Source organism: Fragaria vesca, linkage group LG6 (genome assembly GCF_000184155.1).
Source record: "Fragaria vesca subsp. vesca linkage group LG6, FraVesHawaii_1.0, whole genome shotgun sequence".
Lineage (NCBI taxonomy): Eukaryota > Viridiplantae > Streptophyta > Magnoliopsida > Rosales > Rosaceae > Fragaria > Fragaria vesca.
The window spans coordinates 10,701,710-10,727,883 of NC_020496.1; the positions used below are offsets into that span (position 1 = coordinate 10,701,710).

General features: G+C 37.2%; 5 protein-coding genes across 5 annotated transcripts in view; 3 read left to right on the top strand and 2 right to left on the bottom strand.

Annotated features, from left to right (window-relative positions):
• Positions 1-902, bottom strand: LOC101309362 (dehydration-responsive element-binding protein 3-like). The gene has a single exon (XM_004302826.1). The coding sequence runs from the start codon at positions 886-888 to the stop codon at positions 112-114; it is 777 nt and encodes a 258-aa protein (XP_004302874.1). The 5' UTR covers positions 889-902; the 3' UTR covers positions 1-111.
• An 8,573-nt stretch (positions 903-9,475) lies between these two features.
• LOC101309649 lies at positions 9,476-12,780 on the top strand. Its single transcript, XM_004302827.1, has 9 exons — positions 9,476-9,695; positions 10,201-10,277; positions 10,644-10,872; positions 10,987-11,141; positions 11,259-11,304; positions 11,397-11,488; positions 11,647-11,743; positions 11,917-11,973; positions 12,206-12,780. Exons 1-9 carry the CDS (start codon positions 9,522-9,524, stop codon positions 12,323-12,325), a joined length of 1,047 nt encoding a protein of 348 aa, XP_004302875.1. The 5' UTR covers positions 9,476-9,521; the 3' UTR covers positions 12,326-12,780.
• A 188-nt stretch (positions 12,781-12,968) lies between these two features.
• Positions 12,969-15,664, top strand: LOC101309946 (cytochrome c oxidase assembly protein COX19-like). Its single transcript, XM_004302828.1, has 4 exons — positions 12,969-13,149; positions 13,695-13,783; positions 13,915-14,012; positions 15,459-15,664. The coding sequence occupies exons 1-4, from the start codon at positions 13,140-13,142 to the stop codon at positions 15,556-15,558; spliced, it is 297 nt and encodes a 98-aa protein (XP_004302876.1). The 5' UTR covers positions 12,969-13,139; the 3' UTR covers positions 15,559-15,664.
• Positions 15,665-17,778: 2,114 nt separating this feature from the next.
• On the top strand, positions 17,779-21,136 carry LOC101310236. The gene is made up of 12 exons (XM_004302829.1): positions 17,779-17,813; positions 17,887-18,223; positions 18,380-18,498; positions 18,568-18,640; positions 18,713-18,936; positions 19,044-19,100; positions 19,205-19,376; positions 19,608-19,730; positions 19,837-20,007; positions 20,524-20,583; positions 20,716-20,827; positions 20,931-21,136. Exons 1-11 carry the CDS (start codon positions 17,797-17,799, stop codon positions 20,824-20,826), a joined length of 1,464 nt encoding a protein of 487 aa, XP_004302877.1. The 5' UTR covers positions 17,779-17,796; the 3' UTR covers position 20,827; positions 20,931-21,136.
• Positions 21,137-22,308: 1,172 nt separating this feature from the next.
• LOC101310529 (VHS domain-containing protein At3g16270-like) overlaps positions 22,309-26,174 on the bottom strand; it is a 6,511-nt gene continuing 2,645 nt past the window's right edge. The window contains exons 4-6 of the mRNA XM_004302830.1: positions 24,054-25,013; positions 23,167-23,745; positions 22,309-22,340 (exon numbers count right to left, since the gene is read on the bottom strand). Coding sequence (XP_004302878.1) covers positions 23,704-23,745; positions 24,054-25,013 — 1,002 coding nt within the window. The 3' untranslated portion in view covers positions 22,309-22,340; positions 23,167-23,703. The remainder of the gene's footprint in view (positions 22,341-23,166; positions 23,746-24,053; positions 25,014-26,174) is intronic.

Here is a 26,174-nt window from a genome sequence, read left to right on the forward strand (position 1 = left end):
CAGTTAGCAAAAGGAGCAAGACAAACCAAGAAACTTGCAAAACTGTAAAACAGAAGAAGAAGAAAAAAAATGACACAGACACAGATCGACACACACTGATTGATGAAGATTTCAAGTAATCATTTGAATATCCCAAGACACTAGATCTTCTTCGAAGTGATCGAGCCCCATCAATGGCGGATGATCATACAGCCAACCTATGTCCACCGTGTCGTTCACCAATATGAACTCGCTTCTTGACTCGCCTGAGTTGAAGCTGTCTTCTATGTTGGGTAGCTCCACAATCTCGCCTAGCTCATCCTCTCCCGATTCCAAACCCTCTGATGAGGAAGAGGATGAGGATGTGGACGACGACGATGTTGTGGTGGTGGAATCCAGATGAACCATGGCTGCTGCTTTAGCCGCGGCAGCTTGAATGTCCGGAGGTTGGAGTGACTCCGGACGAGGCAGCAACTCGGCCAGTTCTGGAAAGTTCAGAATGGCCGAGTTGCCCTTAATACTCAGCGCGGCCACGTCGTGGGCACGGGCTGCCATTTCCGGTGTGGAAAATGTGCCTAGCCAGATACGTGACTTCTTGCGGGGCTCGCGAATTTCCGACACCCATTTGCCCCAGTTGCGCATTCGAACTCCTCTGTAAACCGGGTGTTTGCTGTTGTTGTTATTATCTGTAGGCTCTCTTGCTCTTTTAAGCGAGGTCTTCTGCTGAAGTGAGCTTGAGTCACCTTTCTGACTTGTTTTGGGATTCTTGGTAGTGTTGGAAGGTGACTTGGGATGAGTAGCAGTCTGCAACAACCCAGATAAACATGGTGAAGAGGCTACTGAACAGAGAGATGATGAGTTGCTCGTGGTAGTGCTTTCAGCTTCTGAATTATTTGGTTCTGCTGCCATGACACTGAATTGAATGCGATGACACTATGCAACTTGTACCTTCTTCTTTATAGAGAGAGCGAGAGAGATGAATGAGGAGGGAGAGTAATGTGAGGGGGTTTTGTAGGAAGTTAGAGAAGGAATGGCATTATACGCTCCTCACGTTGACCCTTAACCTACCGCTGATTTTTGTGACCTATAGTTATAAGTTATAACTAGTTGGGTTAGGCTGTCACACAAGCATAGTTATCACCTAATTTCTAAACAAAATTAAGGCTTGTAGAACTATGCAATTATTTTACGTCATATGTTTTGATTTTACAAATCGAAGACCTCGTATCATTCTTATCTACACCACTTTGAGCTGGCCATCTCCTAAAAAATGACCAAATTCACACAAACTTTAACTCATTCACAAGTATGGAATTGTTTTCAATTCAAGACAAGACACTAGAAAAGTAGACATACTCGAAGACCAAGAGAGTAAAGAAGTTTGGGAAATATGAGAGGGATAAGTGGAAGACGAAGAAGAATAATAGGGTTTGGAATGGGTCCTCGTGTAGTACAAATGGAGGGTCCCAAATGCCCAAAACCCACCATAGTAGTACCAACTTTCCTCTCAACGTTTAAATTTTTAATTTTTGTTCGAAGCTCATTAGTCCACGTCTCTCACTCTCCCGGTCTCCTTTTCCTTTTGTCCGTTTAAGGGTCCGTTGTCTCTTGTCCGTTGCGTTGTTGAAATCAAAACCCGTTCCCACTAAAAATAATAGGTTTGGTAACATTAAAATGTGATGATGTATTGGTATGCCTCATCACCCATAAACATAGACAAACACATATTGGCCGCTTCCTTTGTTTCTTTTCTTGTGTTCTATGTGTTTTCCTTTTATCAGCTAAAACTCGTACACTCTAGTCCTTACAAGCTACATGTGCTTTGAACATTAATGTATACGAATCCATGTTTAGAGTAATAGACTTTTAAGGTAATCAAAGACTTTCATTGAATAGTAAATATTACTTGTCTAAATTTATTGGACTGGAAATTCTTTTTTTAGTGCAACATGATGGTATGAATTTGGATGGTTTGAGAATCTATAATTCATGTGCGTTTGAATTTTTATTTTTACTTCTCACCTTCAACTCGAAACTCACAAACATTGAGCGATTTCAACGTTGGTGAGGCTACACTACCACTAACAACACCTATCTAAAATCATCATCAAAATCCATTGAACAGGAAGGTGACAAGAAACCATCAAATTAAATCCCACCATAAATAGAGTAATATAATATGTTGATCTAGATCGAGCGCCGTCAATAAACACATATACGTACTATGTGCTAGGCACATGGACAGACAAGACCCTAGTATACAATGTCGATTTAAAGCTGAGCGCAAACATTTTATTTCGGCAGCAAGAAAATGTTGAATATTGACGTTATGCGTGACTCATGAATCATCATTGTACCGATATTGTCCAAACTTAATCATATTTAAGGTTTTAATTACAAAATACCTTGGTCAATACTGATTCATTTCTTCTCCATGCATTCCATTTTCATTTCATGTAAGTAAAAGACCATAAACGTTATTTCAAGAAGAATTTAGAAAAAAATTGATAAAATTTGTAAAATAGACTGTTGGAGTAAGAGGAAAAATGTCTTGAATATAATTAAAGTTTAAAGAAAGCTGTTAAAAATGCTCTAAACATGTAGTTGGTAAGTCTCTACTAAACTAGAAAGAATGAAAACATATAACCAACTCTCTTCTTTTATTTCACAAACAATGCTAGTTAAATCATAAAACTGAGTCCAATTAATAGATTCTTTTCCCTGGTCAAGTTCATCGATCCAAATTAAACATCATATTCATATTATTAAATCAAATGGACTCAACAAGAATGAATATATATATATATATATATATATATATTTAGGGGAAAATATAGAGTGAAAAAGGCTAGGACACGTATATTTATATATTACACGTGCCTCATCGGTCCAATAAGGACCATAGCACGAGGACTACTACTGCTATCACATATGCCATATATCGGTTGGTAGCTAGAAATTAAAACAACTAATTTAAGAGATTTGACATTTTAAAGGGCCAGAATTTATTCTAAAGTTTTGACAACTGCAAAGAAAAAGTATTTTATAATTCGTCATCATCCTCACGATCATGCAAGCTGAAAATTATTTATGAATTATGATCATTTTTTGTGATGAAGTATTCTGATATGAAAACGACCTCGAGCTAGCTAGCTTGAGATGTTTACGGATGTTGCTAGCTAGGGTTTGGTTATACCATTGGCTTAAGTAGCAATTGGTGTAAAAGAAAGATAGAACATTCTAATGATCGAGGTGCTTTTCATCTCTTCCATAGGAAAAGCAATCTGAATTAAAGAAATGATTCCAAGTGGAGTTTTTTTTTTTTAATGCTAAAAGACTAAGTTACATAGAAAAATTCATACAACAACCCGTTCTAAAGAGGTCAAAGCTCATAACATGAACTCTACAATATTTTCTAATTACATGGTCTTACAAATATCATATTTTGTTAGTACGGCAAAGTTGAATTGGTCATTTCTCCACCTAATGCTGTAAGTTTTAGTTCCTGTATAGATTCTTTGAAATTGAATGTTGTTGTTACTTGTCAAGAGGACATGTCGAGAACCATATGAAGAAAAATTCGATCATATTTGGTATCAAAATGTTAAAAAGATATTAACAAGTGTGGACTGTTTTGTGGAAACGACTCAAACGAACAAAGGAAATGGATGACCATGCCAGTCTAGCTAGGACTCAGGAGGACATGTCGAGAATCATATATGTATTTGGATTTTGGAGGAGACAGGAGGAGCAAATGCAAATTACTTAGAAAGAAGCTCTCATGGCCATGCCCACTTGATTAATTATGGGCCAAGTTGTTTTGGTTCCCCAACCTCAATGATCACTAAGTTATGGACCATTAAGTACGTTCCTAATTGATTACCAAACCTATGACAAAGATAGTAGAGAGAATTAAGTTCCTGGGGTTTCAGTGATAGACTGATAAGCATTCAGGAATCAGGCAAGTGGCAACGGCAACGGATCGATGGGTCAAAGTTTCATAAGTAAGTTCCAGCACCATTAATATATAACACAGCTAGTTAATTAGCTAGATTATTATTCCCAATCTGATGAACTCGATGTTAGGCAAACGCAAGAACATATTAACCATATGCATGACAAGATCATGCATCGATGCCCGGAAATGGCAATATATATGAATCATGGCAGGTAGCTATCGATTCGGCCTCGAGGTCAAAACCACCGACGCCGGCCATAACTAGAGATGGAATAACAAACTTCTGAGACTTTAGTAATCCCTCAACCCACGTACTCTGGCATGTCTTTCGATCTCTAGATAGCTAGCTAGCTGTGTAAACCCAGGTTTCATTTTGGCATGGCATCGTAAGCTTCAACCTAAGTAAATCACCCAAAATGCCTTCCTAATAATTAAGTAAAACAAAATGGCTTCATAAGATTAGAAAGTAAACAAATTGGTTTATTTGAACGCTTGTAATATAAACAAGAGAAATGTTGTAATTATAATAATTAAATTAAAATAATTGTTAGAGTATGAAGATTTCACATACATCATAAAGCCGTCTGGCACAACAAGCTATATATTAAGCGGTGCATGGAAAGAAATTTAGATCGGTGTGGTAGCCCAAGCTAGCTTTACCTAGATACGAGTGTTTTTTCGGTTAGCAAAGAATATATATATATATACATATATATATATATATATATATTAATTTTTTTTTTAAAAAAAAAATTAATAAATAGAGGATTAGGCGATATTAATTAGCTCCTCTGTAAAGACAGATTTGGGGCGACAAACGCCCTCTCACAATCGTGAAAGAAAAAGGGCCATCATATACGAGTGTTTTTCGTTAGCAAAGAATTTATTTTGTGTGGATTTGAAGAAGATGTGTGCAAGGTTTTGGTGGGGGTGTACATTATACAAGCGTAAAATTCATCGTAAGACTTGGAATGCTTTGTAATCCAAAAGAAAAGTTTTATGTTTTCGCAATTTGGCCAATTACAATTTTGTGGAATTTTCTTAGGTACCTATATGTATGTTGTACCCATATTTAAAAACATAACAACAAAATTTGTTGTTATTGTGGTAAAAAGAGTAAATATTTAGATAATTTTGTTTCTGATATTGGTAATTACTCAACTTATGATATTTTACAAGATTATGAACAAATTGTTGTCCATGTAGTAATTTAGTTTTTTTTTTTTGTAGAATATGTAGTAATTTGGTTCAGTTATATGTAAATGTGTAAAAAAATGTGGTAACTTTGTTGTCAGTGTTGTAAATTTTACTCAGTTAAATTGTATTTTTTGTTCAGTAATTAGTAGTAAATGGGTGTATGATACACCCCAGTACCATGTACATACAACCCCTAATTCTGCAAAGCCAGCAAAACTGGCTTGGCAATTTTTATTTATTTTTTGTTCTTTCTTCACTCATTAATTCTCGCTTATATAAAATGAGATACTTCCCGGATGGTTCTTTTGGGAGGCACAACCACATATGTAAGTCTCCCTCCATTTCGTGGAGGAACAATTTTTTTACTACAGAATCAATAAACGAGAGTTATTTTTGGCAGGTGGGAGATGGTACCAACATTAGTACGTTTTCAGATAATTGGGTTTCTGCAGTGCCTGACAGGAAGACATGGTGTCAGAGAGAGCTGTGGGGGAGGTGCAGACTGTTAGTAATCTGATATTAGACGCTGGAGTTTGGAATGTGGCTTTGATCTTTTCGATCGATGGAAGAGGCTGCATGCTTTGATCACCACAATACCATCAGAAGAGTTGCAGACAGGTTGAGTTGGACATTGTCCAAAGATGGTAAGTTTTTCTAGTTAAGATTGCTTATCGATATTCTTTTGCTCATTCATGAAGCTATATTTCGTTCGTGTTGCCTATCGGAAGCTTGCTTTGGAAGTATGTACGGAAAGCCTCAATACTAAACAAGGCTAAAGTTCATATCTAGATGAGTGTGTCTGTATATATATTGCCATCTCTTAACAGTCTTGCGTCCAAAAAGATGCTATTAAAAAGAAAAATTGGATGAATTGAAAAAAAATACAATAAGTTTTGTAATTGGACGAATTGAAAAGGAAAAACTTGATGAGTCAGTATTATCTCATCAAGTCTTAACACAAGCTTACTATAAATTAGAAAGGTTTGTGTACATATTTGTATGACATACATATTGTGTATGTGTCCAACTACATAGCATATAAAGACTTTTGAGTGAGCAAATGATCATATTACATAATCAATTGATAGATCCTTCAATGAATTCTAATCACACATTTTAGTAAATACATGACATACAAATATGTATACTAGAATTTTCCAAATTAGAAAAGTTAGCCGCTCTCGTCTAAGGTTTCTCTTTAGACTTCAATTCTACTTTGCACCTTCTCCTCCCTCATTCTCACTATGTCGAACGAGGTTATTAACCGTTTTGCTACCGCTCTCACCATCGGAGGAGGCGCCAATCCCCCATATCGGGCATTGCTAGGGTGGCGGCTACCCTGACTTATCATTTTTACAGGCGGCTCCTAACCCTAAAGCGGTGGATCCCGGAATCCAGAGTTGTCATCGGCATTCAGACATTGGTTTGGGACTCCCATAACTGGTTGCAAATGAGGGCCATGGCAGATCGGTTCATCCTAAGGTTCACTAAGGCGGAGGAGCGGAAGTACGTGCTTAATAGTGGTCCCTGATTTTTTGGCCAGTCACTGTTCATTGTTGCACCTTATGATGGCCTAAGCAATGTTACACAGGTTTCGATCCCCTCATTTTCTAGTCTGGGTTGGATTTTGGGGCTACCTCAAATTCTAATGACGAATGAAGCCGGCGTGAAGATTGGGGCTACCCTAGGTAACTAGAACAAGTCAACAAGTTGGGCATCAAAAGAGGAATTAGGGCAAAGGTGAGGGTGTTAGATAATCTGGGAGACCCGACTCTAGAGCTTTTTCATCTGTACCATATGAGTTTAGATTCGCTAAGCATGTAGTGGCGTTTCAATTCAAGTACAGCCGCACTGTCGGCTTTTGCATGTGTGGTGGGTGTCCATCATTCTCACCTCGCTCATTGAGATTGAATAACTAAAAATGCCATTTGGGTATGGCGGTGCAGTTAGGGGATTACCAAACCCTAATCTTAGGTCTTCCGGAGTAAAGCACCTGGTCCTCAAAATGATAACCCTAATGGTAACCCCTTTTGCTATGCTAACTTTTGTGAATCTTTTTGCTTTGACATGCACTTGGTAGAATATTACGATTCGACGCCCCTCCTTTCTTTCTCCATTCCCGACATTTCTTTGATGAAGTTAGCCTCTAAACTGGCTCGATTTCGAACACCACTGATGGTCCCTGTGGCCAATTCTGCCCCGGTTGTTATCAAGGCGGCACTAGAGGGGACTAACACGACTTTGACCATCTGTGGTCAAAAGTGGAGGCCTGACATGAAGCTAACTACTTTAGGGAAACGAGGGCGGGGGGGGGGGGGGGGGTAGGGAATGAGCATGTTGGTTCCATCAGAGCTCTTTTTCGCCCTTGAAATGGCATTCGCACACTCTGATGGTTCCATCACTGTAAATCTGGGGAAAAAAAGGAAGGTGGGACGTCCTCGTGGCTCCAAAAATAAGAAGAAGATGGATGAAGTTCACCCCTAGAAATTGGCAACCAAATCAGGTGGGCTTCAAAAGGCCAAGAAGAGGAAATTCGAAGCAAGGAAGATGAGGCTGTTGGGTGAGTCAAGTGGCTTGGTCTTGGAGGAAGTCAGTCCGTCTTCAGCGGCAAGTTTTCTTAGGGAAACCTCCTCTGTGTAGGGTGGTTCAGGTGTAGGCAAAAATAAGTAGGTTTTTTACCTACATGTCATTGGTTACTAGCTGGGTTTATTTCTATGGTTGGCAACATAGGAAATTGCTTAAGGTCTTAGGTTCTTAAGGAGTTTTTGTATGGTTCTTTTCTAACGTAACATGCGAAGGTGAATCGTGTATTCGTGTTTATGTAGTTTTTCTTACTATCATCAATGTGTTGGCATGACGTCCACATTTCAAAAAAAACTTTTGATAAATCATTTTAAAGACCATGAAATCATTTTATGTAGTTTTTCTTACTATCATCAATATGTTGGCATGACGTCCACATTCAAAAAAACTTTTGATAAATCATTTTCAAAGACCATGAAATCATTTTATGTAGTTTTTCTTACTATCATCAATATGTTGGCATGACGTCCACATTTCAAAAAAAACTTTTGATAAATCATTTTAAAAGACCACGAAAGAAGTTAATCAAAGTTACATGTGACAATGGATTAAGATCAAGGAAACAAATTATGTTTGTGAGTTTGTTCACCTAATTTAATCTGAAATAACCAAATTAAATTAAAGTCTTCAACTCCATAGCATAGTAGCTCATCTCTCCCTCAAAACGGTTTTTCTTGGAAGCATTGAAAGTGGTCAATATCAGTTGCCTAACTACTTCCATAGTTGTTGGCCATGATGATCGATTTGGTGAGCATCCTCAAATGGATTTCTATTTCCCATCCATAGTCTATCTAAATGAAAAAAAATAGCTCCAATATGACATCTTGAAAAATTGTATACAAGATTTGATTCCGATCGATCACAATTCAATCTTGGTTAAAACCATTTTGATTTTGAGTCTTTTACCATATGAGGCTGTTTATGAATTACCAATTCTCATTAGGTAGCTTCAATTAAAACTTTAAAGCCAATTTTGTTCTTGCTTGAAGTGCCATTCAATATTTTAGAAAAAGGGAATAATAAGCAAAGATATCGACCAGTGTGCTCTCCACGTCCTGGTTTGCTTCATTGCCTTTTTGAAGACTCATGCAGTTGACTAGTTGAGGCTCTTATAAAATCTTCATCAAATCCCTTTAAAAATAGTAACATACAGATGATTTCAGGGGGAAATACCCTTTCGATGGATTTAGTTGATCCCAAAAATTTGGCCTACTAATAAGGTCGACGACTCGACGAGACTTTAAAGGGAGTGGGTTTGTTGGTATGACACTATGAGAGGATCACCAACTTCATTTTCCTCTATATCTGGTTCCATCTTCTTTACACTCTTACCAACAATTTGATGCAAAGATGTAAATAAGAAGGGGACTTCTAGTCAAATTAGAGATCATCAAAAGTAAATTCATCATTTATTGGTATACTAAACTACATAACGTAAATGAGACATTTAATTTATATTCATATAAAAGCGCAATAAAAACTTGTTTTTTCTCTTATAATTTTTGATATCATCATGTTTAACCAATATTAAATTAATAATATATTATCAACAAGAGGGCCATTTGACATTTCAAGTAAAAAAAAGAAGCTCTACTCCATGGTCTAAGCTCCAAACCAATAGTAATCTGAGATTTTATAAAAAAACCTTTCTAAATTAAATAAAAAAAAGTAACAAAAAATATTCATGAAAACGACGGCATTTGGTCCCTGTCAGCCAGGGATATAAAAGCACAGAAGCTCAGGAGGTGAAATACAGAAACAGAAAAAAGATAAAAAGTTGAGGCTTTGGCTTTGTTTTCTTGAGATGATTAAGCTTCCAATTCGGAGAACGACGGAAATGGATGGCGCCGGAGAGTATCACATGGGCCCCGACGAGTCGTACCGGTCTCTGCCGTCGGTTTACTTGGCCTTCTTGACAATCTGGTTCATCTCCGCTTGCTCTTGGACCTTCAACACCTACAAAAACCGCCACCTCCAGGTCTTAAATGTCTGGGTTTCTGAATTTGAACATGGCAGTGTTTAATGTGACTTGTAGGAGGAAAAGTTTGAAGCTTTTTGAGTATATATGCTCTGTTTTGCATTGTATAGGATCATCAATCTGGGTTTGTTTACTTATATCTGTGGTTTAATTTATTTGAAATTTTTTGTATAGGATAAAGGGTATTGGTGTTAATTCTCTCTGTTCTGTTTAGTTGGAAATTATAGTGTAGAATCATTGAGAGGAGATGATATGTCATATGTGTAATACTGAAAATTTCTGTCATTTTTTCTTCTAATGTGAATGAAAATCATATCTCACCTAAAAAGAGACTTGTTTTTTCAATGAATATGTTAACTTTTCATGAATTTGGAGTCTTTATATCTAGTGTGCAAAAGGCGCTTCATTTCTGTGTTAATATTCTGATTAATATTTCTTTATGGGGTTTTGATGTGATTACTGATTTGCCATTGCTGTGGTTTTCTTTGTTGTTGAACTAGAGCAGACGAATAATTTGCAGTGGACGCTCGCATCTGTACCATTAATTAAAGCCTTGCAACTCACATTATCTTTCCTCTTCTGGTATGTTCTTGTTCTTTCTGGGAAATAAAGTCTACATGCTATTGATTTTGCAAAAGGGGAAAATGATAATGAACACAAAAATGTATTTATTTAAATTTTTTTGTTTTCTCTTTATGAAGAACCCTTCTCCATTTAAGGCTTTGCATGGAAAAAATGTCTACTTAGAAACAGCTCCTGGGGTGGTTTTTTACTTTTTTATGCTCTTTTAGATATTCTGTGGCTCAATAAAGTATCGTGTGCAGAAGTCATATCAGGCGATAGGATTTACATCTATTAAAGTATTAATTGACAAGATATTGCGTAGTCAAAACTTCCTTGTCATGATTGTTCTTAAACATACTAAATCGTGATGTTTCACTTTTGTAGGTATTCATGCTTTCATCTACAGATATGCTCTTTGTGGATGTCATTTGGGGTGTATGTAACTGGAGTGATATTTCAAACAGCTTCTTTTGTGTCTTTCTTACTCATATCTCATGGTTACTGCATCATGTGCGAGCGTCTTTCAATCACTGAGCGGCGTACTACTGCTTCCCTTGGCTGTGTGTTTTACTTGACTCTAGTTGGATACAGGGCTTCTGTACCTTATTTTTCAGTGAGTTTCATTGACTAACTAACGCATTACACTGGTACATAGGATGGTACTGTTTATTGTCTTAATTGTTTTTCAATGTGTATTAGCTGCTAATTTGTTACTCTCATGATCCAGGTCCTGCTGTTACTTAATTATGTTATCTCATTCTACGTGATATTCCATCATATATCTCAAAATCTGTTAGTGTTGCGGGAACAGTTAAGTTTCATAGATAATGAGGATGTGCATGCAATGCATGATGCAGTCTATACAAAGTACGTCATGTTCAAGTATGTACACATTTCGACATGCGGATTCCCATTTACTTGCTGGTTCTATGATATTTCTAACTTATCAAGAGATCATTACAATATCGACTCATTTTTCTGTATGCATGTGTGATACAGAAAATTTCAAGGTGCAATGCAGATAGTAGCCATGGCAGAGACTATGGTATGATATCATGACTTTAGTAACTATAATTATATATACAAATAAAAATGTGCACAGACAATAGACAAGACAACTAACATTCTAGTTTCCAGATATACATTAACATGGATGACTCTTCAGAAAATTACTGGATTCGATTGTTAGTTCGAGAATGGGCACAGTTCTGCATCTTTGTTTACATAGGGTATGTCTACTTTCTAGTTCTTTAAATCTGTATTTCATGAGAACAATGTGGTTCTGTATTCAGTTTCTAACAGCTAAGTTCGGCATTCAAGAAATTTCTTCCGCTGTTCACCTCCATGCAGCGCTTTGATGTTGCAACCTTATGACTACCTCTTGCAGGTGGACTTTTAGGTCAAGGGACCTGGCACCACGTTTCTCAGTCATGCCAACTTTGAAATCTAAAGGAGAACTAGCAGTAGCTCCTGTCTATAGCATTGTAAGTTCTTTTCCCGTCGTACTTGGATAAACTGAGAGAATCCATATCTGAATTCATTTTACTCCCGTGGTGCAGAAATTATAACCCAATGATGAAGGATTTAGAAAGTTCAAGTAGATTTTTCATATTTCTTCTGGTTCTCTTTGTGATAGTCCCAAATTTTGTCACTACAGGAAATGGATGCAGAAACTTTCAAAGATTTTACTCGGCATGAATGGCACATTGGTGTGGTAAGCAATAAGAACATGAACTAATATCAACCTTTTCTTTATATAATTGTTTCTGCATCTTAAGACTATTTCTCAATCAACTTGCTGTAAGTTCTTATAAAGGCCTTGTTAGGTTTGAAACCTGAATGTATTCCTCTCTTAATCTTGTTTGTATACAAACTATGTGTGTTATGTGTGTGTGTGTGTTTATCGTAAATAATTTAACAAGGTGTCTGACTGTGAACTGATACAGCCCACTTTGAAATCTTCTGATGAGAGCTCAAAGGATTCTGTCTTGGTCATAATTCAGCATCCTCGCGCATTTACATTGACTAAAGCTGGAGCTGGAAAATCTTCTCAAAGCCAAGCTTAGACAGTTTAGCACTTACACTAAAAGTTGCAGCAGCTTCACTTCATAATGCATGCAAACATTGAAGCAATTAATCACTTGCAAGTTTTTCAAACATTCTTTGGCGGCTAGCTATTTTTTCAGTGAGGCAAGCCACCAGCGTTTTCCTTCAAATTTCAAGTCGCAGGCAATATGCAAGGACTTGTGAATTGTAAAATGTTCAGTCACTTGGGTCAGCAGCTCATACATACTTGTAAGTACATACAATCAATCAATCAAATTGTATAAATCAGCCATAAAATTAGAGAAACAACTGTATCTTCTTTGCCCTTTGTTAATGTTAGTGTACCATTACCATTCGTCATTCATCCTTGAAATGTAAATTTGAGATTGAAGACAAGAATCAAATTTTCTTCATTAGGACCCCTTTTCTGTTACGTGTTAACGTTACTTCCAAGAAGGACTGTGTCTCTAGGAGCTGTGACCTTGATCAAGTTGATTATGAGTGTATAGAATGTTATTTAGATGCTCGACTGGATGAAGAATTAGATGGGTGGAAGAAGATATCATCCTCAGAAAACACAAAAGAAAAAGAACCAGACAAACATAGAATATCTTATAAAGCAAAGCCCCTAAAAGCAAAAAATGAAAGAGAAATAAGGACCCCGAATCGAAATATGTTTCAGGCTAGAGCCTCTCAGTTACAGTTGAAGCCCTTCTTCTTCGTCTTCGGCTATTTGAAACACAGACTAAAAAACACAGAGAGAGAACTGGCGATGAAAAACCCATCTCGGATCGTGTAAAATCCATCCAGTTCTATCACCAATACCTTTCTACAATGAGTGCAGGTACTTCCCCTGATCTTTCCAGTTTAATGGCTTCACTTTGCGTTTTATGAGATGAAAAATATTTTCCTTGTGTTCTGGGATATTGTTATGTATTGGCTACTACTGAAAGATATGAAATTTTGATGTAAAGATACGATCTTGATTGCGTAAGTTGAGCAAGTACTGATTTCCATCAGACCATCATGAATTTGATACGGAGGAAAGTTTGTGTTTTTATTTGAACTGAAAGAATGCTGATGAAAGAAACTCCTGCTATGCTACAATTCCTAAGTTATACTAAAAAAAATGGTCTGGAAATTTATACTGCCGTCATTTTCTTTGGCCATAAACCATTGTTAAGGCACTTCTCAATACCAGTGCTAGTTCCATGATTTGATACCTATTGGGTTTGTGGAGATACTTCTCCTGCTATGTTTAGATTGGCATTTTTCCTAGGCATGATGTTTTTATATAAAGAGGCATGAAAGTTCCGTGGTCAGGCATGAACATGACATAGATAAGTATGTGTGTCTCAGTTTTCTTAAGAATGTTGCTCTGTTTTGTAGGGGGTGCCTTTGGTGGTAATAGGGGAGTCAGCCCAGTTCCTCCAGAGAAAGGTGTCTTCCCTTTGGATCATATGCATTTGTGTGACCAGGTAATGGTTTTATTCCATTATTGAATAAATTTGTTTTCTTCAAGTTCCTCAAAGTTGTATATGCTAGAGTGGGTTTGCCGTACTGGTTTACTGTGAAATTCCTCACTGATGTTGGTTTATTGAATGCTCAGGCGAAAAAGGAATACCTCAATTGTCTGAAGACTTCGGGCCACCAATCTGAAAAGTGTAGACACTTCTCAAAATTGTACCTAGAGTGCCGCATGGAAAAGTGAGTTTGTTGGTTTCTGTAAAACACTCTATGCTTATGTTTCTAGTTTCTATAATGTTTAGTAGGCGTACTTTTATTTAGAGTTTGTTAACATTGGGACATGGGTATATTCTTCTAAAATTAACAAACTTAACTACAAATGACTCTGAAAAGGCTCATTGCTTATACAGGTGAAGTTTAGCCATATGCTGTTCGGAAAAAATAGTCTAAGTTGTAACTTCCTATGACATATTTCAATGCTTGTGTTCTCTGAGAGATATTGTATTTGCTTGCTTAAAACTTAAGAAGCTTGTCATGTCATCTCTCTTGCTTCTGGTGGTTTTAGCTTTGCGGCACAATGCTGTTATAGGTTTGTGTATGAAACTATGAATTTCAAATCAACAACATTGAAAATGAAATTTGAATTTCATCTTGAACAACAGAAGTACTTGTATTTGAGAAACTGTTAGTCATTACCACTGTTAGAATGTGAGATGGGTATGTTTATGGATGTAGACGACAGTAGATTGAGATAGAACAGATAAAGATTTAATTTATTTAACACTTCTAATAGTATAACAGAGTCGTAGCAACATAGGTTTCAGCTTGTTACTTTGTAGTCTTCGTTTGGTTTTGAAGCTTAGTACTTGGATTATTAGATGACACAGGCCATATCATAGAGAATTACAACTAACATATCTATTACTTCCTCAACAACATTGAAAGGAAATTCAAAATTCATTTTGAACAACAGAAGTATTTGTATTTGATAAACTGTTAGACATCACCACTGTTATGGGGATATGGGTGACAGGAGTATGTTTATGGGGATGTATAGGACAATAGATTGAGATAGAAGAGATGGATATTTAGATTGGAATTGAACACTTCTAATATCAGAACACAGGCGTAGCAACATAGATTTGAGCTTGTTACTTTTGTAGTCTTAGTTTGGTTTTGAAGCTTAGTACTTCGATGACACAGGTCATCATACCTATTCATAAAGAATTACAACTAACATAGCTATTGTTCGCAAACTTTTTCAGAAACATTCATAGTAGATTCCAGCATTTATTGGACCATTCTACAATATACCTAAGATGTTTTGTGGTAGCTCCTAAGATTATCTGTTAAATCTTTTGAGAAGTCTTCTAGGATTAGTTCTTGATTGGGATATCTTTTGTGCTTCAGTTCTTTAGTACTGCACTTCAGTTCCTTAGAACTGCATTCATTTGTGAATTATTTCCAACAGAAACCATAAATTTGAATATTGCAGATTTGACAATTTGGGGTCTCTATGAAGGATGAAGGTTTTGAATTAGAAAACAGAAACTTAGGAATGCATTTCACTCACAACTTGTCTTTGATTTGTGTGATTCTGATACTCCTGTATTTCTCAGATTTTTTTTTTCAGTCTCGGACTAACAGGATGATCACATATTGTGATCTTTCATATGCACCTTGCAGGAACTTGATGGCAAAGCAAGACATGTCAGAACTTGGATTTGTAAAGGAAAGTGATAAGGAAGCGTCTGAAGAGAAGATTACTGAGAGAATTGGTAACTAATCATATTATTAGTTGGAAGGCTGAAGTTGGGGACGTGGGACAGTTTGTGAAAGAGTTTACTTGTAGGACTAATTCTTCAGTTTGGGGACTTTGCCCACCCCAAATGACTCTGAATCAGAAATTTTTACCATCCTATCACTGACTTGTAACGGAATCCAAAGATCATTTTGCTTTTGTTTTGTATTAGAGAGGCTACTTTGTATGCACACCGATATTCAGAACCTAACAATGTTCAGATCGTTAAGTTTCGGTTCAACTGCAAATTTCAGATGGAGCTAGCGACTACCATGATGTTCCGTTTACCCTAAGCCTAGAAGTTGAGTAATATCAGAATGATCATATACCAGATACTGTGAAAAAGAATGACCATATTCAGCTGAACTTACTATCTCTTGCTCATCCATTTGAATTCACGTCTCAGTATTTTCACAGAAAATTTGTCCTTCAACTTTCTCAGAACCCGAATTAACAACAGTCCAAATTCTGCAAGAACAAAGCATCTGGCGGGAGGTGTACTCTAAGATACAAAGTATATAATATTAACTGAGTTGGAAACGATGTCCTTTTTAATATTGGTTTCTACCAGAACACTCAATCCTTGCCTCGATGGCCTCGATGACTACGATGAAAGCCTGTCCTTTTATAACTTACATGGCTAACTGTCCCTTCCCTTTTCTCTTTTTCGGTTCTCCATGGCTTCCCATTCGTCTCTGCTCAAACCTCACATCTTTCACCAATCGTAAGCACTCTCCCTTTTCTCTATTCAAAGATGATCAGCCTATATTTTCAGCTTTTCTATGAGAATGTTAGTTTCATACTTTATCTTACCTGGGTTCATTGCTTTTGAAATCCTGTTATCTGGGTCTGATTGGAAGTTTGATATAGTTGAATGAGTTGTCTAGATTTTGTATGAAAATGGTTTAGGAGTATTGTTATATTTAATGTTGTCAATGTAGATTGGGATTGGCATAGGTAAGAAAAGTTGTATAGTATTTTGGCTTTGTTGGTTAACTATTTACTGGAGATCAAATCATGTATAGAGCAGATTCATATTTTTCTTTTTTTAATTTAGAAAACCAAACAGAAACCCAAGAAGATGATCCCAATGGCATTAACTATGTAGTCGCATGTAGCTTATTGTGAAACTCCTTGATAATTTGATAGCACTTGTCTCTTTTTGGGACAGAAGATCTGTTAGACCAGAACAAAGACAAACTACTATAGCCAATTTGCATCAATCTACAAGGTGCGGTACAAAGGAACAAGGAACTTATGGCTTTCCAAAGAAAGGTCTCTTGTGTAACTTATTGTCCAGATGTCACCCTTCGTCCTGGTGGTCTTCATCTAGAACGCTATCATCTACAGTTTGTAAAGCTTATTCTGGTGAAGCAAGTAGTGAGAATGGCGTTGCAGTGGCTAAAATCCATGACCACAAACTCGAATTCAATCGGGTCAATTGCCTAGTTTGGGTGCTGCATGAATCTGCTAGGAGCTTCTCCCTTGCCGTTGAGTCTTTAGAATTGACAGGAAGGAGTCCTGGGGTTGCAATGGCATGGTCTGGGAAGGATATAAATGCATGGCATAAACGGCTCTCTTATCAGGTAAAACCATAGATTTTCTTTTCCTTCTCAAATTATGAGTAAAAAGTATTCTAAATTTGCTGATGAAACAAATTATCCTGTTAACACTATCAGCATTACATGTTTGCCGTTTATAGACTTCGCATGGTTCTGCATCACTGCATGTCATCTTTACTTTTTCTGACTAGCATTTATTGTGAACTTTCTTAACTCGAGTCGAGGGCATTGACATGTTATCACTATGAATGAAATACTGAAATCAAGTACAATGGCTGCTCAGGTGGCACTTTATGCGTTGTTGAAAACTGCAATTGAAGTAGAAACTTTGCTTTCTAGTGAACGTCATTACAGCGACTCTTCTCCAGTTAGTGATATGTAAGTATACTGTGTAGTAGTTATAGTGCCTTAATTGATGTACTTTTTGCTCATAAATCATTTTCTTTTGTTTCCACTCAAGATGTTAGAGCTGACACCTCCATTGTACATTACTTCTTTTTGTATCTCCATCTATTTCAGCCTAACCACTAAGATCAATTCAGTTGGTGGACACATTGAGAGTCAATTAAACATGAGGCACTCAGAATTAGTAGAATGGTTTAAAGTGGTGGAGTTTCCACGGATTGCAGGATTTTTCATTCCTTTGCTAAGGCAGTGGTCTATGGAGTATGCAGGAAGGTTTGCTCAAATAATTTTTGCTTGTAATTGAGATTTCCTTGTTATTTTGAGGCCTAAACAAATGAAATTTCAGTGGTGTGGCAGGGATAGTTGTGGCTATCAGCTGCTGCGCTGCAGTGGCCAAATTGGGTCCTGGGCGTGTAAAGTGTCCTTTTTTTGCATTTTCTGTTGAGGATGTAATGGTAGAGCTCATGGATCTCTCTCACAGTCTTGTATCGGTGGAAATATTACATCACTTGGCCATTGAGGCAGGATTTGAATCGGATTTTCTGTCCCATTTTGGTAGAAATGTTCTGCTAAGCAACAAAGGGGAAGAAGTAGAATTTTGGATTGGGTTGGCTTATGAAAAACTCTCATCAGCATTTCACAAAGAAAGTACAATTTCAGGCAAGCAGAAGTTTCATGACAAGGTCGATTTTATGATTCATGAAATCATCTTTATCAGATTCCTTGGTCTCAAAGACTTTACTCAATTGTTAATTTGAGTCGTTCATTTGATATGGTCGAATTCTCCAGATAATGTCTCCTACAATCTGTACATGTGATTAATTATTTAGTATCCACAGGTGCAAGCAGATACATTGGCTACTTTAGGACTTTTTGCATATCTTGGAAGAAAGACTAGATTATTCTTGTCAACAATGGGCATAAAGGATATTGATGAGCTACTTAAGGACTTCCTTAGGTAATAAGCTATTTCACATTTATATTGGGTAAATCCAAAACTACTAAGAGTATGGTGGTTTGCCTGCAGCTACTTGGAATGTGGTAGCATTTTCATCTACCCAGAGTTTGCTTCCATAGCAGTGTATCAACACTTCATGGAGGTCTGTTTCTAATATGTTTTTTGTCACTACTGCAAATTGCAAATCATTTTAATCTGCCATTTAATTTTACAGGTAGTGACTGATGAAATCGGATGGCTTGATTTTTACGCTGCATGTCCTCCAAAAACTATTCAAGAGAGACGGAAAAGCAAATTGCATGCAATTCAGGCGGAGAAAGAGATTGCTCTTTCTGCTGTATTTACTGTATGCTATGATGTCTATTCCGGATTTGCTCACTTTAGTCGTTCAACTCATCTGTCCTTGGATACAGGTTTGCTAGAATTCTTGCTCCAGAGGTATAAACTCCCATGTTTCATTGTTGAGGTTTATTTCTGCAAAGTTTTTCTATTTATGAAAGTGCGTCGATCAGTTTTCAAGATATGGTGTCCTTTCATCTTTGCAGTCAGAGCTTGCTTACTATTTGTTTGGAAGACTACTGGTCTGCTTATGATAAATCAAGGTATCTTTTCGTGTCTGGAGTTATACGTTTAGATTCTCTGCTACTGGATCAGCAATACCATGAAGCAAGGAGATCAATGTGTTTGTTGTAATTTTTTAAAGCAGTGATTGGTCAAAGATTACAGAGACTAGTTGTGTCGCAACAAAGGTAGCTACAATCGCAACCAAGGTATCTTTAACAATTGAAGCACATGATGCACAACGGGAGGCAAGTCACCTAACGACCATTGAAGATGGTGAAAAGCATAGGTCTCACCAGAGTGTTCAACTGAGAACGGTATTGCTTTTAGGGTATAATAATTGCTGATATTTCATTCAACTGAGATGTGAGATCAATTATAGAAGAAGTTCACTTATAACTGTAATGTCACCAGAGGCTGTTTCATTAATCCAGAAGATAAATAGTTTACTTGAATCTCTACCTGTGTTTGTGTCATTGGGTGTCACAATCTGATGTTTTGCATGTATTTGTTTGCATTGTTTTGGGGTACTATTCCTTTAACGGAAGCCTCCATGCTTGGTCGGGATGGAAACCATAACCTCAATGGAAGAGGGGAGTGCCAGAAAACAAAGACATCTCCATCGAGTATTGATTAAAAAGTATAGCGATCACTTGGTAGCCACAAGCTCTGTAAGGCCATTAATTCCTGCTTCTGAGAAGGATGTATATGTTTGTGTGTGTTAATACTAAGTAATTTATATCGGATGTTAATATTGAATATTCCATTGGTTTGAAGGATGTATGGATGGGTACTCACTTACTTTTCATAGACCTCATGAGTGCTTTGGAGCTGCTCTTGAAACAATTGAGAGGCCACAAGATTTCCAGGAGGGAAAGAAATAAGTTACAAAGGACACTAAATGACATTACTTCACTTATTCCGGTTACAATTCTAATGCTACTTCCTGTAAGTACCTTTTTGACATCTTATGTTCGGAACAATCCCATATATGTTTTTGTTAGTTGATGCGTGACTTTTAGCCATGATTTAGTTTTATGAGGAGAGAGGAAAAGCCGAAGGAATGCAAATTAATATATTATTGCTTGTATTTCAAGTATTTCAACTCATCATATTCTGTGTGGGGAAAAAAAAAACAAAAAGTTATCTAGTGTGGAGTCTCAGGTTGATTTATAATTGCCCTTGTCGGCCTTTTGTATTTAACGCCTCCTCCCTTTTAATCATATAAATCTGCTAAAAACCAAATGACATTGCAACTGCTTAACCTGGCAGATGGTTATGCAATCTGTTTATCTTGTTTCTATTTCTCTTTCTTTACCGTTGTTGTAGTTAGAGGTGGCTCATGCTCTTCTCTATGAAGTTTTTTTGTTTGCTAAGAGTTGTGATTATGAATGTACACAAGAATCAAAATTTAGCTAACAAGCCACTTTTACCAAAACTGATCTTCTTCCTTTATGTTACAAGGTATCTGCAGTAGGTCATGCTGCCATTTTTGCTGCAATCAACAAGTACATACCAGGCTTGGTAATTTGAGTTACCTTTCCCTTTTTATATCCTTCTCTTAATCTTTTTTATCACTGATAAACTGTTTTTCACCTGAAGCTTATTGGTCCCTTCTTTGTTTTGGCTAAACATTCTTTTGTTAATGGTATCTAGATCCCTTCTCCCTATTCTTCCGAGCGGCTCGATGTTGTGAAACAACTAACGAGAACTAAGAAGATGGAAGTTAGGACATGGAACAACCTTGATGATCCACCCTCTAGATAACGTAAGTGTTGTGGGTCACTTGGTCCCTAATTGTGCAATTCGTCTTTGTAAATAGTAATATGGATAAACGCATATAATCTGAGACAGTGAGAACTTTCAAGCAGGCTGGTCTACAATGGCATACAATGCAAACTTGTGATGTTCTTCAGGTTCATCATCGACTATCATTGTTTTGAACTCCTGATGATGTCAAGTCTCCCACCAATAGTTTCTTTTGTATATAATTGATAATTCTAGCAACCAAAATAAGGTCCCATCCCTTTATACAATCGGATGAATAATTTGAATTCTATCAAGTACACTGTATTATATTATAATGTATGTAACTAAATATTGGAAAAGACTGTGACTTCATATAGAGGTAGAACTTGAGCTAGTCTAGCTACCTTTGTTTTTTTTTTTTTTTCCAAAAGAAAATTCATAAATAACCAAAGAAATCATAACACATTGGAATGATTGATTGCAGTGTCTACAACACAGACATATTCCTACTAAGATCAAAAGTTACAAGTTTGTTGCCGATAACAACATCCATGAGCCAAAAGGACCCAATTAACTCAATTTTACACTAAACCAAAATTACGTAATCTTGAAAGTAACGATATGTTGAAACCGATGTTCAAGTCGAGGATCCGCTCCGAGCCTCGTGAATCCATAGTATATCACAAATGACAACATTTGGCAACCTCAACTTGTAATTTGGCTATTAGAAAAACTGGTAGAACAAGGTCTCATCAATTTGAACCATTGTCTGACCGAGCATGCCCACGTTCCATACACAAATTAGATATGATCTATTTGAATCTCGTCATTGATGTTATGTTTCATGAAATCACATGTGTTTGAAGCTTCAACAAGGTACATCAGTTGATCGCTACAACTTTGACATGATAAATTCCAGGGTTTCATCTCTTCTCTAGGTATCGATAATACTGTAACGATTCTAAATCTTTCATATCAGAAGTCTTGGCGAAAGCATCCTTGACTCACTGAATCTCAAACTCATCATTCCCCGTGCAGACGATGTCTAAACACAAAACAAGGTAGACAACAGTAGTACCTGATAGTTGAGTAAAAAGAGATGCATCAGCATATCTGGACCTGAATGCCAAGAGAAGGCATACGTAGATGAGATGTAAACTTCGAATTTTCCAATACCTATGCATAGGTAGGATATGCAGCATCTTTAAAGCTCTTTGGTTGAGCATGTATTCCACCTCTATTAGGTCTACATAATGAAAGCCATCTTCCACATCCATATGGTGTAGTTTCAACTTTCAACCATATCTTATTACAACAGCTAGAACTAGCCGAACTGAGGTATGTCTAACAACAGGGATGAATGTTGATGAGCTTATCTTATATTCCATCAGTGCAACGTACTCTTCTTGTATGGCAGCCTCCATTGAGGAATTGCCAGAGCAGATTTGTAGGAACTTGGTACAGTTGATGAGTCCGAATTCTAAACAACAGAGAGACAGAGAGATTTTTTTTTTTTTTTTTTTTTTTTTTTTGTTCTGCGAATTCCTTCCTTTCTGCCCAAGTAACCATAGATGATCATTGTGAGTGCACTAGTAACTGCAGGCAGTGATTGAAGGGCACCTGCTGCGGCCTCTGTGGATTGAGTAAGACCAGAGAATGATTTACAACGTTGGAGATTGGCATGAAGATTAGCAGAAGATGGTTAACAGAACAAGGAATAAGTAGGTATCACTGGTACTCAGGTAATTGATCCAGAGATCGAAGGTGAGAGCTGTACTGCAGTCGTAGTGTCAGCTGACAATTATTAAGCTTCTCCACTGTGGGCAGGAGAAGGCGAACCATGTACAGTAGTGTGGGAGGAGTGGGATTGGAGTGAGAGGGACCAAGAGATATGTCGTAGGAATGAGTAAGGCTGTAAGGGGGAGAAATTGGATTCTGTCTAACCTTCACTGGAAAGTTTAAAGGCTTTACTGCAAAGTTTACTCCCCCAACCCCCATCTGCTTGCAATATGTTAACGGAATTATGGAAACTGAGAAGTGAGAATTGATAGACAACATAATAGTGCAAAAGAGAGTACTTCAAGTCTCTATCTTTGTTTCCATCCAAAGTTTGATTTTCTATTAAGACAGCCATAATATCAACAAAGAAATCCAACACATGTTCTTAAGCAGCAGCCAAGTCATTAACTCTTGGCCACACAAGAAATAAGAAGAAAAATATCACTGGACTCTGCCTAACCTTCACTGAATTAGTTGTACATTTTGGATCGTAACAATATTCCTACTAGAAAAGAGACTATGAAAGGAAGGAAAAAAGAAAAAAGAAAAGAAAAAAACTCAAAAAGGAGAACCAACAATTCAGATGTAAACTTGCAATCCAATTTACCAGTCCCCTCTCAAATCTAACACACATGAATATGCATTCCCAAACACAATACAGAGATAACCAACATAGTAACTGTTCTCTTATTCCTTTTCTATATCCAAATGCATATACCACAAGTATTTTTGGGGGATGAGACAAAAAAATTTTAAATAAAAAACTTATAGAGAAAATGGAGGGGGAATTGGGGGCAGGGGGGAGGGTAAAGGCACTCTACAAATTCAATACAAGAGGGCTGCAGATTTGCAGCCCGCATTACACTTAAAAACTATCAAAGCTAACTACAGAACATCCTCGCTCTCTTCACCCTTGAGTCTGGAAAATGAAGAGAAATGTTTACCTTTCATCCGAATTCCTAGATAAATTGGCCTCATCACTGCAGACTTGTGAAGGAAATATGTTCAGCAACACAATATAAAAACTTTGTTCATCCGAATTCCTTTACGCAGCAAACTACTTGCTCCATTTTGTTCTAAGAGACTGACCTGCCGCTTTGAAACACTATGAATACCTTAAATCACCCTCTTAGGATCACGAGCGGCAGCGATATGGTCCTACAAGACATAACACAAGATAAGGAAACCGATAACTGCAAACATGTGAGGAAAGACATAGTAATTCAATATGCATAAGCCAGAGAAATATTCCTGCATCGCTACATAGATATCTGAACCAATTACTTTTTTCCTTTTGTCCCTTGTGCAGTATTCATTTGACTCATGATTGCATCTCCCATCCAATACATGATACCTACTTTCTATATTTTGAAGTACTGATAATCTGATTCTACATTCCAATATGTATAACCATGCACCAGCATGATGAAGAAATTATAACAATGCACATCAGGTATAGTACTTACCGAGATAAAATCAAACGCTTTGCTATCCTCTTTCTTTGCATTGTTCATCATTGAAGTGGGCGATTGATTTAGATGATTTGGCTGGAATATATCAGGAAGTGCTGAATTATATCCTCCATTTGTTCCAGCAACTTGACTTAAGTTTGAATTTTGAGCATTGAGGTTCCCAAGGTGTTGAAAATTGGACATTGTCGCTAGGAATTGCTGCTGAGCAAACAGACTTCCCATGGCACCATAATTTATTGGCTGAGAAGAAAAGGCTGGGTTGAACATAAAGCCAGGAGGTACGTTGTAAGGCATAGCACCTGGAGGAAAGACTGGAGTTTCAGTCATGGGTTCTGTTTGAGAATTGAGAATTCCACCCCAAGTATCTGTGGAGACCTGATGACTGGGTTGACTACTCAAACCTGACAAAAGACTATCCGATAGCATTGAGGTTCCCTTTTGCTCCATCTTGGAGGCATCTTTATCAATAGATAAACCAGCTATTAAATTATTCAAATTACTTGTATTATCTTGCTCCGATGGAAGTTGAGGATTAGGACCAAAAATATCAAATATTTCGGATCCATTTTTCTTTTCTCCTATTGAATCCTCCTGAGCATCTTGTTTATCATCAACAGTAAGCCCAGAGAAGAGATCATCAACATGTTCTTTGCTTTCATTCATGTGGAATGAGACATCTGCAAAGGGATCATCATCATTTCTCAGTTCACTGGTGCTTACGACATTTCCTTGAGCATCTCCAAATAAATCATCTATCAGTTGGGGTGGTGCAGTTAGGTTTGTGATGACTTGATCATTTTGGTTCTCTGCAGTATCTGTCCCATGGTAATCATCTAGATCACCAGTGTCTATCAGGTTAGGCATCTGAACAACTGTAGTAGTCTGAGTCTTCCCACGCTCTTCAGAATTACCTGCCACACTTCCCGTCTGTTCTCCACCCAAGAGGTTTATAACCTGCTCATAAAAAGGAAAAAATGTTCAATCATTTGCATCATCCAATCCTGTCTTCTCAAAGAAGATACCCATATAATATATATCTAGTGTGTGTGTGTGTGTGTGCGCAAGCACTAAATGGAATATAAAGTCTCCAAGCATTAACATATTCTGATACTTTATCAAGCATAAATGTATCCAGATAAATGCATTCAAAGAAAGTTTTTTGAGAATATGATGAATGAAATCTGTGGGAAAGTCAAAATGGAAATATACAGATACTATTTCACATACGGAACGAAGTTAACTGCAACACAAATGATAAAATAATCAAACAGCACACGAATGACAAACATTTTAAATGCAGAAACCTTTCAACTTCAAAAACATATGCAATCCTTCCTCAGCACATTTTTTTTTTCTGGTTAGTTGTCTATTAATTGATTGTTCAATATGCATTTTTGTTTTGGAGAAACAAGATCTTATTTAAGCAACAGAACACAGTGCCACAACTGAAAGAAAGAACATCAAAAGCAAAAGAAATCGCCACTTCACAGCAGATAGCATGTCCAACATGATAGACATAAGCGGGCAGTCTCTAGAATCAAGAGAAACTGAACCCCCTTATAATCCTGAAACGTTCTTCTACTACGCTCCATCATAATAACCAAAGAAACTAGCATGTCCAACATGATAGACAAAAGCAGGTAGGCTCTGGGATCAAGAGAAACTGAAGTAAAAACACAAGAGGCCCCTAAGTGTTTCTAGTCGAGCCCCATTTATAATCCTGAAACGTTCTTCTACTATGCTCCATCATAATAACCCAAGAAACCGCCTGCAACAAGCATCCCCGCAATGCCTTTACCCAAAGCTAGAAACTCAGTACACCTCCAGAGTCTGGGATAACCAACCTAGCTTCTTCTCTCCAAACAACTTCCACCACAATTGAATAAAAAAAAAGGACAGTGAAGAAACACATGAATCTCTTTTCGGTGTTAAACAAGATGCACCAATGAGGAGAAAACAGATAGAAGGATTGCTCTGTTGTACTTGCTCAAAAGTGTCAACCCTTCTGACAAATGGAGAATTCTAAACTTTTAGAGACTGGAGAGACAATGGATCTCCACATCTGTGAGAGAGAGAGAGAGAGAGAGAGAGAGAGAGAGAGAGAGACAGTACGTA